At 46.3% G+C, this 12,786-nt stretch overlaps 1 protein-coding gene across 1 annotated transcript in view; it reads left to right on the plus strand.

Annotated features, from left to right (window-relative positions):
• LOC128899331 (activated RNA polymerase II transcriptional coactivator p15-like) overlaps positions 1 to 10,311 on the plus strand; it is an 89,324-nt gene extending 79,013 nt beyond the window's left edge. The window contains exon 5 of the mRNA XM_054177730.1: positions 9,799 to 10,311. Within this exon, the coding sequence (XP_054033705.1) occupies positions 9,799 to 9,878 (80 nt within the window). The 3' untranslated portion in view covers positions 9,879 to 10,311. The remainder of the gene's footprint in view (positions 1 to 9,798) is intronic.
• The last annotated feature ends 2,475 nt before the right edge of the window (positions 10,312 to 12,786 follow it).

The raw sequence follows: 12,786 nt of genomic DNA on the forward strand, positions 1-12,786 counted from the left end.
TCCCACTGAAAAAGATACGGGCAGCATATGAAGGAGATTGAGCTGCTTCAGAAGTAATTGGTACTGAAGCACAACTCCTCTCGGTGCCTTCATTGCCAGTGTTGAAATGCACGTTTAAAGGGAGGACTCTCTCCACAAATCATGCAACTGATGCAATGTGGGGTAAGTGGGTCGCATTGATCACTCAGCGGGCTCGAACAGGACATGTAAATATGCCTTGTTTACTGATGGACCTTGCCATATTTTATGAAAACTACATAGCTGGAAAGCTGCTGCGTAGCATCCTACATGACAAGTTGCAGCAGATGAAGGTTTGCAGAGGTGAAAGCCATCTAGCTGGCTTTAGATGTTGCACAGTGGAAGAAAGGGCCAGTGCTTTATCATCTGTGCACTGACTCATAGATGGCAGCAAATGCTTTGTGGAGGTGCTTAAAACGATGGAAGGAATCACAGCATGGCAGGTTGGAAAGGACCCCAAGGGTCATCTGATCCAACCTTTCTAGGTAATAGCATAGTTGAAATGAGATGGCCTAGCACCCTGTCAAGCTGAGTCTTAAAACTGTCCAGTGTAGGGGAATCCACTGCTTCCCTTGGGAGATGATTCCAATGTCCAGCTGTTCTCATAGTGAAAAAATTTCTTCTGGATTCCAATGGGAATCTCCCCCAGAGTAACTTGCCCCCATCACCCCTTGTCCTTTCCATGGGACTTCTCGTAGAAAGGGAGTCCGCATCATCCTGGCAGCCACCCTTCATGTACTAGTCCATGGCGACAAGGTCTCCCCTCAGCCTTCTCTTCTCAAGGCTGAATAAACCCTGCTCTTCACCCTTTCCTCACATGGCAGGGCTTCCAGTCCTCTGATCATTCTCGTAGCCCTTCCCTGGACACTTTCCAGCCTGTCCACCTCCTTCTTGTGCAGCTGAGACCAGAACTGCACACAGTGCTCCAGGTGTGGTCTGACCATCGCTGAGTCTTATTGTGGGACAATCACAGAATCAACCAGGTTGGAAGAGACCTCTGAGATCATCCAGTCCAACCCATCACCCAGCCCTATCCAATCAAATAGACCACGGCACTAAGTGCCTCATCCAGTCTTTTCTTGAAGATCTCCAGGGACGGCGACTCCACCACCTCCCTGGGCAGCCCATTCCAGTGACGAATGACTCGCTCAGTGAAGAACTTCCTCCTAATATCTAGCCTGAACCTCCCCTGGCACAACTTGAGACTGTGTCCCCTTGTTCTGGTGCTGGCTGCCTGGGAGAACAGACCGACCCCCACCTGGCTACAACCTCCCTTCAGGTAGTTGTAGACAGCCATGAGGTCTCCCCTGAGCCTCCTCTTCTCCAGGCTAAACAACCCCAGCTCCCTCAGCCTCTCCTCATAGGGCTTGTGCTCCAAACCCAGCACCAGCTTTGTTGCCCTTCTCTGGACACGTTCCAGCAAGTCAACATCTTTCCTAAACTGAGGGCCCCAGAACTGGACACAGTACTCAAGGTGTGGCCTGACCAGTGCTGAGTACAGGGGAAGAATAACCGCCCTTGTCTCCTGGCCACCTGGGCACACTGCTGGCTCCTGTTCAGCCTACTATCTACCAGCACCCCCAGGTCCCTTTCTGCCTGGCTGCTGTCCAGCCACTCTGTCCCCAGCCTATAGCACTGCGTGGGGTTGTTGTGGCCAAAGTGTAGAACCCGGCACTTAACCTTGTTAAATCTCATCCCATTGGCCTCTGCCCACCCATCCAGCCTGTCAAGGTCCCTCTGCAGGGCCCTCCTACCCTCCAACAGATTGACGCCTGCTCCTAACTTGGTGTCATCTGCAAACTTACTGATGATGGACTCAATCCCCTCGTCCAGATCATCAATAAAGATATTGAACAGGATCGGGCCCAGCACTCATCCCTGGGGGACACCACTAGTGACTGGTCGCCAACTGGATGTGACACCATTCACCACCACTCTCTGGGCCCGGCCCTCCAGCCAGTTCTTGACCCATTTCAGAGTGACTTCATCTCGGCTGGTAACGCCCTTGGGTGATGCAACCCAGCATCCTGTTGGCCGCCTTTGCTGCTGCAGCACACCGTCCACTCATGCTGAGCTTGTTATCCACCAAGACCCCCAGGTCCCTCTCCACAGGGCTTCTCTCCAGTCAGGTGGATCTCAGTCTGAGCTGCAATCCTGGGTCCTGTATTCCCAGGCTCAAGACCCTACACTTCATAAGGTTCTTGCTAGCCCACTCCTTCAGCCTGTCCAGGTCTTCCTGGAGGGTGCCTCTCCCTTCCAGAGTCAGACAATGGGACTCATTTTTCAAACAGCCTCACAGACACCTGGGCTAAAGAGCATGCCGTTGATTGGATAGATCTCTTTCTCTATCATACCCCAGCTGCTGGGAAAGTTGAGTGATGCAATAGACTATTCAAGACTGCACTCAAAGTAATGGGTGCTGGGACATTTAAAAGTTGGGATGAAGACTTAACAACAGCTATCTGTCAATCAAGGTGGCCCTGCTCAATTGGAACTTCTACATGCTGTAGAAGGGGATAAAGTCCCTGCATGTAATGGAATATATTGGGGAAAACAGTCTGGGTTACTCCTGCCTCAAGCCAAGACAAACCCATTCATGGGGTTGCCTTCACTCAAGGACCTGGGTGCACTCGGTGGATAATGCAGGAGGATGGGAAAGTTAGTTGCGTACCTCAAGGAGATTTGATTTTGAGTGAGAATAGCCAATAATTTGAACTGTATGATAATAGTTACATGATACTGGTGGTTGCTATTTCTCTAAGGCCAAGTTGCCCTTGACCTAGTTTAATAGGAATGAAGAATCCATACTTTTTCCAAGAACCTTTCTTTCAAGAATCCAGATTAGAAAATATTTTCATGTAGAGGCTGTCCCTATCTAATATTTATAGCATACTTATGCTAAATGCTGTATTTACAGACAAAATGACTACCCGGTGTTACCATGGCCAAAGACATGAAGGTTAGAATTGATTGCCCACAGCTCACCTTCTTTTTTACTCTGCTGAAACCTGCCAGCACTTTTTCTGAGCATCTCATCTGCATGCTAGCATCATAATCCCCTTTGGCCAAGGCTTCCGGAGACTAAGAACTATGTCACCAAGATATTTAGATGATTGCATAAAATTTATATTGAGTGTGATGTAAATGGCTACCTTAACGAGGCGCTAAGAATCAATTTTACCTGAAACATATTCTCATCTCTGTTACTGCTTTGCTTAGAAGAAGCTGCACCTTTTGAACTTTCACCAGTCTTTTGTTTCTTTACAGGCTTTTCTGGAGTTACTTGCTTTTTCCGCTTTGCCTTGGAACAAAAATAAACAAAATGTATGAGCCACAATTCATAAGTTACAAAAAAAACCCAGTTTTTTTAGAGGTCACAGGCTACTACTGTTCAATATACATCTTCCTTCTGTGAAGGCAGGAATCCAATACTGTACATTTAGACTGGAAACAAAAAAATAAAATAAAACAAAACCTTCAAATGAGCCTATTTTTGTTCCCAGTTACGTTTACCATCATATTTTGGCTTTAAAGAGAATCAGATCAATATACACTTCAAAAAGCCTGCTCTTTTTGCCCAGTTATATTGTCAGCTGAATAGTTTTAATTAAAATTTTCAAGTCTTTAAATTTCACTTTCCTTTCCTCTGACTGCAATGAAAAATGCAGGACAGCTAACACCTCTTCTAAAAAAAGAGAACTAGATAATGAAAATGGGGCCTGGAAACCAAACAGATTTTCTTTTTTTCCTTTTAAATTGTTTAATTGTCTAATCTATTTCTATAGCATCAGTTAAACATGCTTTTAAAGCTTTCAGATGGTATCACCTGTAAATCAGATTACTTTGCTAACAGATATTAAAAAGTTACTTTTTCTACTAATGGTTAAATAGTAATCACACACCCCAAGGAAAGAGCAATACAAAGATGCAAAAAGTTAGGTCTCACCTGCTAGAATGATATTGTAGATAATCTCTTTTAAAAGCAGACTTCCAACAAATATGGAGGTTGTCATAGGAAAAAAACCAACACAAAACCTTACTGCCCACTGAAGCAGACTGTTAGATTGTGTCTTTTCAGGAACAGATTTCCCTAACAACTACAACAAAGAAATCACCTGACCATTTTCTCTTATGTTAAGATTTGACATAACATCTAGTTTGCTAAGTGCAACCACATCGCATATGAACAAATTCAGTAAAGCAGACTGAGTCTCTTTTCATACCGCACTAAAAGACACAATATCTGCATTACCACCAAGCATTTCTCAAAAAGATAGATTCATAGTTATATTCAGGTTTTGTTTGTAATGACTGGTACATCTTCTATACAAACAAATAAATTAGACCACTGTTTATGCATTTAAAACAGCTAATGCTAAAGTTATCAACTCCAAGACATTCAAGTTGGCTCAGCTTTTAAGTGAGAAACTATTAGATGGTATTTCGGTAAATGTAAGTCTGAGCTGCACTCCTGGGTCCTGTATTCTCAGGTGCAAGAGCCTACACTTATCCCATTCAACTTCATAAGGTTCTTGCTAGCCCACTCATTCATCCTGTCCAGGTCTTCCTGGAGGTTGCCTTTCCTTTCCAGACTGTCAACCTCCCCACTCATCTTGGTACATCTGTCCCAAAGAAGGGGAAAGATCACAGTATATGAGAATGGCCTGTCCCCCAAAGGTAAAAAGATTCTGGGGAGAGAACTGGCAGCTCTCATTGACAGGGCTTTAAACTAGTTTCGAAGGGGGAAGGGGCTGAAACTAGTCCACTCAGGCAAGAGTCTAGGGGCAGTAAGCTAGGGTCAGAGGCCAAACCAGCAGCCCAGCTGAGGTGCATGTACACTAATGCACGAAGCATGGGAAACAAACAAGAGGAGCTGGAAGCCTTGTTACAGCAGGAAAGTTATGACGTAGTTGCCATCACAGAGACGTGGTGGGATAGCTCACATGACTGGAGTGCTGCAATTGATGGCTACAGGCTCTTCAGGAGAGATAGACAAGGAAGAAGGGGTGGAGGGGTGGCCCTGTACATCAGGGAGGCACTAGATGCCATTGAACTAGAGATTAGGGACGATCAGGTTGAATGCTTGTGAGCAAGAATTAGAGGGAAAACCGGTAGGGCAGACATCCTGGTTGGAGTATGTTATAGACCACCCAACCAGGAGGATGATGTCGACGAAGCATTCTATAGACAGCTTAAGGCTGTCTCAAGATCTCCTGACCTTGTCCTTATGGGTGACTTCAACCTGCCTGACATCTGCTGGGATCTCAACACAGCAGAGAGGAGACAGTCTAGGAGGTTCTTAGACTGCATGGAGGACAGCTTCTTATCCCAGGTGCTGCGTGAGCCTACCAGGGGCAAGGCTATGCTTGACCTCCTCTTCACCAGCAGGGAAGGGCTGGTGGGTGATGTGGTGGTCGGAGGCTGTTTAGGGGCCAGCGACCATGAGATAATGGAATTTTCGGTATTTGGTCAAACTAAGAGGGGCAGCAAGAAGACCTCCACTCTGGACTTCTGGAGGGCGGACTTCAGGTTGCTCAAGGAAATAATTCAGAGGGTTCCTTGGGAGAAAGCCCTTAAAAATAAAGGGGTACAGGAGGGCTGGACCTACTTCAAGAAAGAACTGATGAAGGCTCAGGAACAGGCTGTGCCAATGTGCCGGAAGAGGAGCCGCCGGGGCAGACGGCCAGCCTGGTTGTGTAATGAACTTTTAACAGAACTAAGGGAAAAAAAGAGGGTGTATCATCTTTGGAAGAAAGGGGAGGCAACCCATGGGATGTTTAAAGAGGTTGCTAGGGCATGTAGAAGGAAAATTAGAGAGGCAAAAGCACATTTGGAACTCAAACTGGCCTCTGATGTGAAGGACAACAAAAAGTCCTTCTATAAATATATTAATAGCAAGAGGAAGGGCAGGGACAACCTCCACTCCTTGGTTGACATGGAGGGAAATGTTGTATCACAGGATGAAGAAAAGGCAGAGGTACTTAACACCTTCTTTACCTCAATTTTTACTAGCGGGAAAGAACGTCTACCAGACAGCTGGCCTGCAGAGCTGGCAGAAGGAGCTAGGGAGCTGCATACTTTCCCTGTGTTCCAAGAGCAAGTGATAGGAGCTCTCCTCAGCAGCTTAGACCCCCACAAGTCCATGGGACCAGATGGGATCCATCCTAGGGTGCTGAGAGAGCTGGCAGATGAGTTGGCCAAGCCACTCTCCATGATTTTTCATCAGTCCTGGCTCACTGGAGAGATCCCAGATGACTGGAAGCTGGCCAACGTGGTACCCATCCACAAGAAGGGCCGGTTGGATGAGCCAGGGAATTACAGGCCTGTCAGCCTGACCTCAGTGCCAGGAAAGATTATGGAACAGGTCATCCTGAGTGCAATCACACAACACTTAGAGGATGGCCAAGGGATCAGGCCCAGCCAGCATGGGTTTAGGAAGGGCAGGTCCTGCCTGACCAACCTGATCTCCTTCTATGATCAGGTGACCCGCCTGGTGGATGTGGGGAGGCCTGTGGATGTAGTCTACCTGGACCTCAGCAAGGCCTTTGACACCGTTCCCCATAGCAAACTCCTGGCCAAGATGTTAGCCCATGGCTTGGATGGGAGCACACTGCGTTGGGTTAGGAACTGGCTGGAGGGCCGAGCCCAGAGAGTGGTAGTGAATGGTGCCACATCCAGCTGGCAGCCAGTCACCAGTGGTGTGCCCCAGGGATCAGTGCTGCGCCCCATGCTCTTTAACATCTTTATTGATGATCTGGACGAGGACATTGAGTCCATCATCAGTAAATTTGCTGACGACACCAAGCTGGGGGCAGGAGTTGATCTGCTGGAGGGTAGAGAGGCTCTGCAGAGGGACCTCGACAGGCTGGGCAGATGGGCAGAGTTCAACGGCATGAGATTTAACACATCCCAGTGCCGGGTTCTGCACATTGGCCACAACAACCCCATGCAGAGTTACAAGCTGGGGTCAGAGTGGCTGGAGAGCAGTCAGGCTGAGAGGGACCTAGGCGTGCTGGTTGACGGTAGACTGAACATGAGCCTGCAGTGTGCCCAGGCAGCTAGGAGGGCCAATGGCATCCTGGCCTACATCAGGAACAGTGTGGCCAGCAGGAGCAGGGAGGTCATTCTGCCCCTGTACACTGCACTGGTTAGGCCGCACCTCTAGTACTGTGCCCAGTTCTGGGCCCCTCAGTTTAGGAAGGATGTTGACTTGCTGGAACGAGTCCAGAGAAGAGCAACAAAGTTGGTGAGGGGTTTGGAACACAAGCCCTACGAGGAGAGGCTGAGGGAGCTGGGGTTGCTTAGCCTGGAGAAGAGGAGACTCAGGGGTGACCTTATTGCTCTCTACAACTACCTGAAGGGAGGGTGTAGACAGACGGATGTTGGTCTCTTCTCCCAGGCAGCCACTACCAGAACAAGAGGACACAGTCTCAGGCTGCGCCAGGGGAGGTTCAGGCTGGATGTTAGGAAAAAGTTCTATACAGAAAGAGTGATTGCCCATTGGAATGGGCTGCCTGGGGAGGTGGTGGAGTCGCCATCACTGGAGGTTTTCAGGAGGAGACTTGATGGGGTGCTTGGTGCCGTGGGTTAGTTGTTTGGGTGGTGTTGGATTGGTTGATGGGTTGGACGCGGTGATCTTGAAGGTCTCTTCCAACCTGGTTTATTCTATGTATTCTATGTATTCTATGTATCATCTGCAAACTTCATCAGGGCACTCTTGATCTTAACATCCAGATCACTTACAAAGATATTAAGCAGTTTTGGGCCCAATTCAATCCCTGGGGAACCCCACTGTGACTGTTTGAGGCTGTGCCTTTAAGAAAGGGACAGTGCTGGGACACTGGCTGAATGTTTTGGTGTAGAATGAAAACATTCATATATTCTAAACAAATTTCATTGGTAGATTGATAGAATGCAACTTTAAGTTTTAGTGCAGTGGGAATTTTTCTCAGTTCCAGCCTGTTCTGCCTTTCTAGCCTGTCTGCTTCTGAGCAAACTAGCCAGAATGACCTTGAGATAAGCAAAACTAATCCCTGCAATGCGCTTTGAAGCCTAATAAGAACTCTCTCTTCCTTAATAATTGCCTTTTCTCTCTCTCTAACCCCTTTTTGGGAAAAAAGGGAGGAAGGGGGAGAGAGGGGGTACGGGGGGGGAACCCTCCTCTGTCCAGAGGAGGGAATTTTGTTGCCTTATTTTTCTTTGCTGTATATTTAGATATATATATATATATTGTAAGTACTGTATATCTTGTGTATATACGACCTACATTCCATATTGCTTGTAAATATAGCTTTGCTTCTCCGACTGAGCTAGCTGTGGTTTCTTTTCTCTGTGGGGGAGGGAGAGCTGGGCCCTTCTCTCAATCCACCTCACCCACTTGTGAATGGCTGCCAGGTTGAGAAGGAACCATTGACTCTCACCCTCTGGGTAGGGCCTGTCAGCCCTGCTTAGGCCATAACGCGTCTGTTTCTCTAGGAGGAGGCTGTGGGGGACCAGTCGAAAGCCTTGGAGAATTTCAGGTAGACAATGTCCACTGCTTGCCCTGCATTGACCAATCAAGTTACTTTGTCATAGAAGGCAGTCGGGTTTGTCATGCACAATTTGTCCCTGCTGAATCCATATTGGCTTTGCCCAATCACATGCTTCAGTTGACTTGTGACAGTCCCCTGGAGGATTTGTTGCATAACTTTCCCAGGGACTGAAGTGAGGCTAATGGGTCTATTATTACCTCTGTCCTTCTTGGAACCCTTCTTATAGATGGGGGTGGCATTAGCCTTCTTCCAGTCTTCAGGGATGTCTCCTGATCCCCATGACTTGTCATAGATTATGGAGAGTGTCCTCACAAAATGTCGGACAGCTCTCAGCACCCTCGGGTGGATGGCATCCAGGCCCATCAACTTGTACGGGTCAAGCTCCTGTAATAGCTTCACTGATGGCGAAAACAATTGGCAATGCAGAGGCAAACCCATCTAGGCTGCCCCACTGTGGCCACCTGACTAGAAGAACTAGAGGTAAAGGTATGCCACGTACAGGTCCATATATCCAAGAGTTGGTCTAATGAGGAACATCAAAACAACCAGCAGGTAGACAGCAGAGCTACTAACGTTAAAATGTCTCAAGGAGACACGGATTAGCAACATAAAGGTGAATTATTTTTAGCTCAACAGGTCCCTGCCAACCCCTAACATTCTGTGATTCTGTGAAATTTGACTGAATTCTTCCAAGCATTCATTATGTTGGTGATGTGGGTAGGATGGTTACTTGCTGCTGTTCTCTGGTATTTGTTTCTACAGGTGCTTTTGAAGCTCTGGGTGGCTTTAACACTGTGGATTGTTGAGTTTGTGCCATTTATCATCTCTGGGTGTGGGATGATGATCTCTGGTGGTCCCTTAAAACCACTAACTCTGTGATTCTGTGATGTGGGGGTAATGGCTTTGAGCTGGAAGAGGGCAGATTTAAACTGGATACTAGGAAGAAATTCTTTACAATGATGGTGGTGGAACACTGGAACATGGTGCCCAGGGAGGTTGCAGATGCCCTCTTCCTGGAAGTGTTCAAGGCCAGGTTAGACAGGGCCTTGAGCAGCCTGGTCTAGTGGCAAGGAGGCTGGCGGTTGGTCCCTTCCAACCCAAACCATTCTGATATTCTGTGGTTGTTGCTTAAGCACTAATAGTTGTGATATAGACTTTGTTTATGAAACCAGCCTTGACAGTAAGTATGCAATATCCTGCACTACAATTTTCCTTTTGTCTTTAAGTATTTATTTTTAATGCATTTCAGGTATTTCTTTAAATCCAGAACAGTGGAACCAGCTGAAGGAACAGATTTCTGATATTGATGATGCAGTAAGAAAACTGTAAACACAGAGCCATACAGAATCTTTATCATTTTAGTTGTTTTAAGTGATCTTTTTACATTTGTTTTTGTTTTCTAAAATAGTGTTTTTCAAGCTATTGTATATTTGGGTTCCAAACCGATCTGTAAAAGCAATACTTTTAAAATGTGCATTAAAAGTGTATTCTGAATGAGGCTATTTGTGTATGCTTTACTAAAAGGTGTTGCTTTCACATTATGGTATAATATAAACAAATCATATGTAAAGTATAGGTGTTTATGACCTTTTGATTGACGGTGTTTGCTGATAAGGCCACCCAATAGCTTTAGTCTTTGTTTTAGTTTCAGTTTAGTTAACTGTTAATACAAATTTGTTTTCTGGGGGGATTTCTTAAAATGTCTCTATTTTTTTTCCCTTTTATTTTATATTCTGGTATTGCCCTGACAGCTTTCTGCTTTAAGACTACCTGGTAAAATACAGTTTTGTAGATAATTTTAAATACTTTAATTGCTAATTTACCATATTTACTCAGATGTGAAGAGTCCTGAGTATATAGATGTTTTTGCATTATCTTCATGAAGTGTTATGCTAAGCAATAACACTTGAACACGAGTAACACACTATTTCTTCCCATTTTTCTATAGTTTGCTTGACTTAGAAAATACAATTAGCCTTTATTCTTGGACCCTATATTTTAGAATGTGATGCATAAACTTTTAAGGTAATAGACATATACCTCGCAGTAAGGTAGTATTTGAAAGATTTTAATGTGGTTATTAGTTACTCTTTTCAAGCTTTGAATTAAACTCATTCTTGAATACATATACTGACTAGTCAGTCTATTAAAAAGATCAGTTAACCTGTCTTTGAGGGGTTTTGTTCATGTGAGAGTATTGTGTAAACAACAATGCTTAAACTAGGCTGTAACACAGGTTAAACAGTCAAACAGGGTTAAAATACATACATAGAACATACATAGAATAGAATACATACATACATAGAATAAACCAGGTTGGAAGAGACCTTCAAGATCATCGCGTCCAACCCATCAACCAATCCAACACCACCTAAACAACTAACCCATGGCACCAAGCACCACATCAAGTCTTCTCCTGAAAACCTCCAATGATGGCAACTCCACCACCTCCCCAGGCAGCCCATTCCAATGGGCAATCACTCTTTCTGTATAGAACTTTTTCCTAACATCCAGCCTGAACCTCCCCTGGCGCAGCCTGAGACTGTGTCCTCTTGTTCTGGTACTGGCCGCCTGGGAGAAGAGACCAACATCCGTCTGTCTACAACCTCCCTTCAGGTAGTTGTAGAGAGTAATAAGGTCACCCCTGAGTCTCCTCTTCTCCAGGCTAAGCAACCCCAGCTCCCTCAGCCTCTCCTCGTAGGGCTTGTGTTCCAAACCCCTCACCAACTTTGTTGCTCTTCTCTGGACTCGTTCCAGCAAGTCAACATCCTTCCTAAACTGAGGGGCCCAGAACTGGACACAGTACTCGAGGTGCAGCCTAACCAGTAAAATAGCTTCAGTAAAAACATTTGATTATCATGCTGCTTCTCTGTTCCACACTGGCTGCTCAAACCATTTAATTTGGCTTGCCTTGTGTGTTTTATATGCACACAATTGTGTTATCTATTGTACAGAAGATACTTCGTGCTTAGAATGGAGCACTGGTACATAGTGGACCATGACTCTAATGAACTTGGCTTGTCAGTGTACTATTGTCGTAGTTTGGGCTGGGTGCCCTCTGCTACAGGGGTGTTTCCTGTGTCCAGCAGTCCATCCCAGTGGGTGGACTCAGGAAATTAGGTATTTCTACCATAATCCCTTGCACCACTAGAAATTTTGCGGTGGGGTCTGGCACTTCCTCTTTCCTTCCCTCTCCGAGACTTGGTAACTGGGGGAGAGATCTCCCGGCCATGGGCCTGATTGGGCCCAAGGCCACAGGGGGATGGGCAGTCTCAGGCCTGGCCAGCTGAGACTAACCCAGCAGAGGGAGGGGGAAGAAGGAGCCCTGGGGGTTTTGGATGCACCCTCAGGTGGGGATGGGATCTTTCTTTGTCACTGCGCTTTGGGTTTTCTGTAACATTCACCGCTTTCTATTTAAACTTTCATCACTTTTGCAATCCGTTTGTCTGAGTCGTTATTTCTGCCTGTGGTGGGGAGGGGATCTGCCCCAACCCATTACAACTATTCTGGTAAAAGAAGCTTTTGTCCAGCTCTGATAGAATAGAATAGAATAGACCAGGTTGCAAGAGACCTTCAAGATCATCGCGTCCAACCTATCAACTAATCCAACCCACCTAATCAACTAAACCATGCAACCAAGCACTCTATCAAGTCTCTTCCTGAACACCTCCAGTGATGGTGACTCCACCAAATTTCTACTGACACGTTCCAGCAAGTCAACATCGTTCTTAAACTGAGGGGCCCAGAACTGGACACAGTACTCAAGGTGTGGCCGAACCAGTGCAGTGTACAGGGGCAGAATGACCTCCCTGCTCCTGCTGGCCACACTGTTCCTGATGCAGGCCAGGATGCCATTGGCCCTCTTGGCTGCCTGGGCACACTGCAGGCTTATGTTCAGCCTACCATCGACCAGTACCCTCAGGTCCCTCTCTGCCTGGCCACTCTCCAGACACACTGACCCCAGCCTGTAGCACTGCAAGGGGTTGCTGTGGCCAATGTGCAGAACCCGGCACTTTGTCACACACTGAGGTAAAAAATAAAAATGTGGAGTAAATAAAACAATGATATCACTGAACATTAGAGTTAGACCACGCTTTCAGAAAGAAAGGAAGCCTGTTTCCATCTTTTAGGCAAATATATTGTGTGTGGTTACTGCAAGCTCTCCAGATCTCACAGGTCAGCAAGTTCACAACCTCCACTCTGTCCATACATGGCTCAGGCAGGGACCAAAGCTGAA

Source organism: Dryobates pubescens, chromosome W (genome assembly GCF_014839835.1).
Source record: "Dryobates pubescens isolate bDryPub1 chromosome W, bDryPub1.pri, whole genome shotgun sequence".
Classification (NCBI taxonomy): Eukaryota; Metazoa; Chordata; class Aves; order Piciformes; family Picidae; genus Dryobates; species Dryobates pubescens.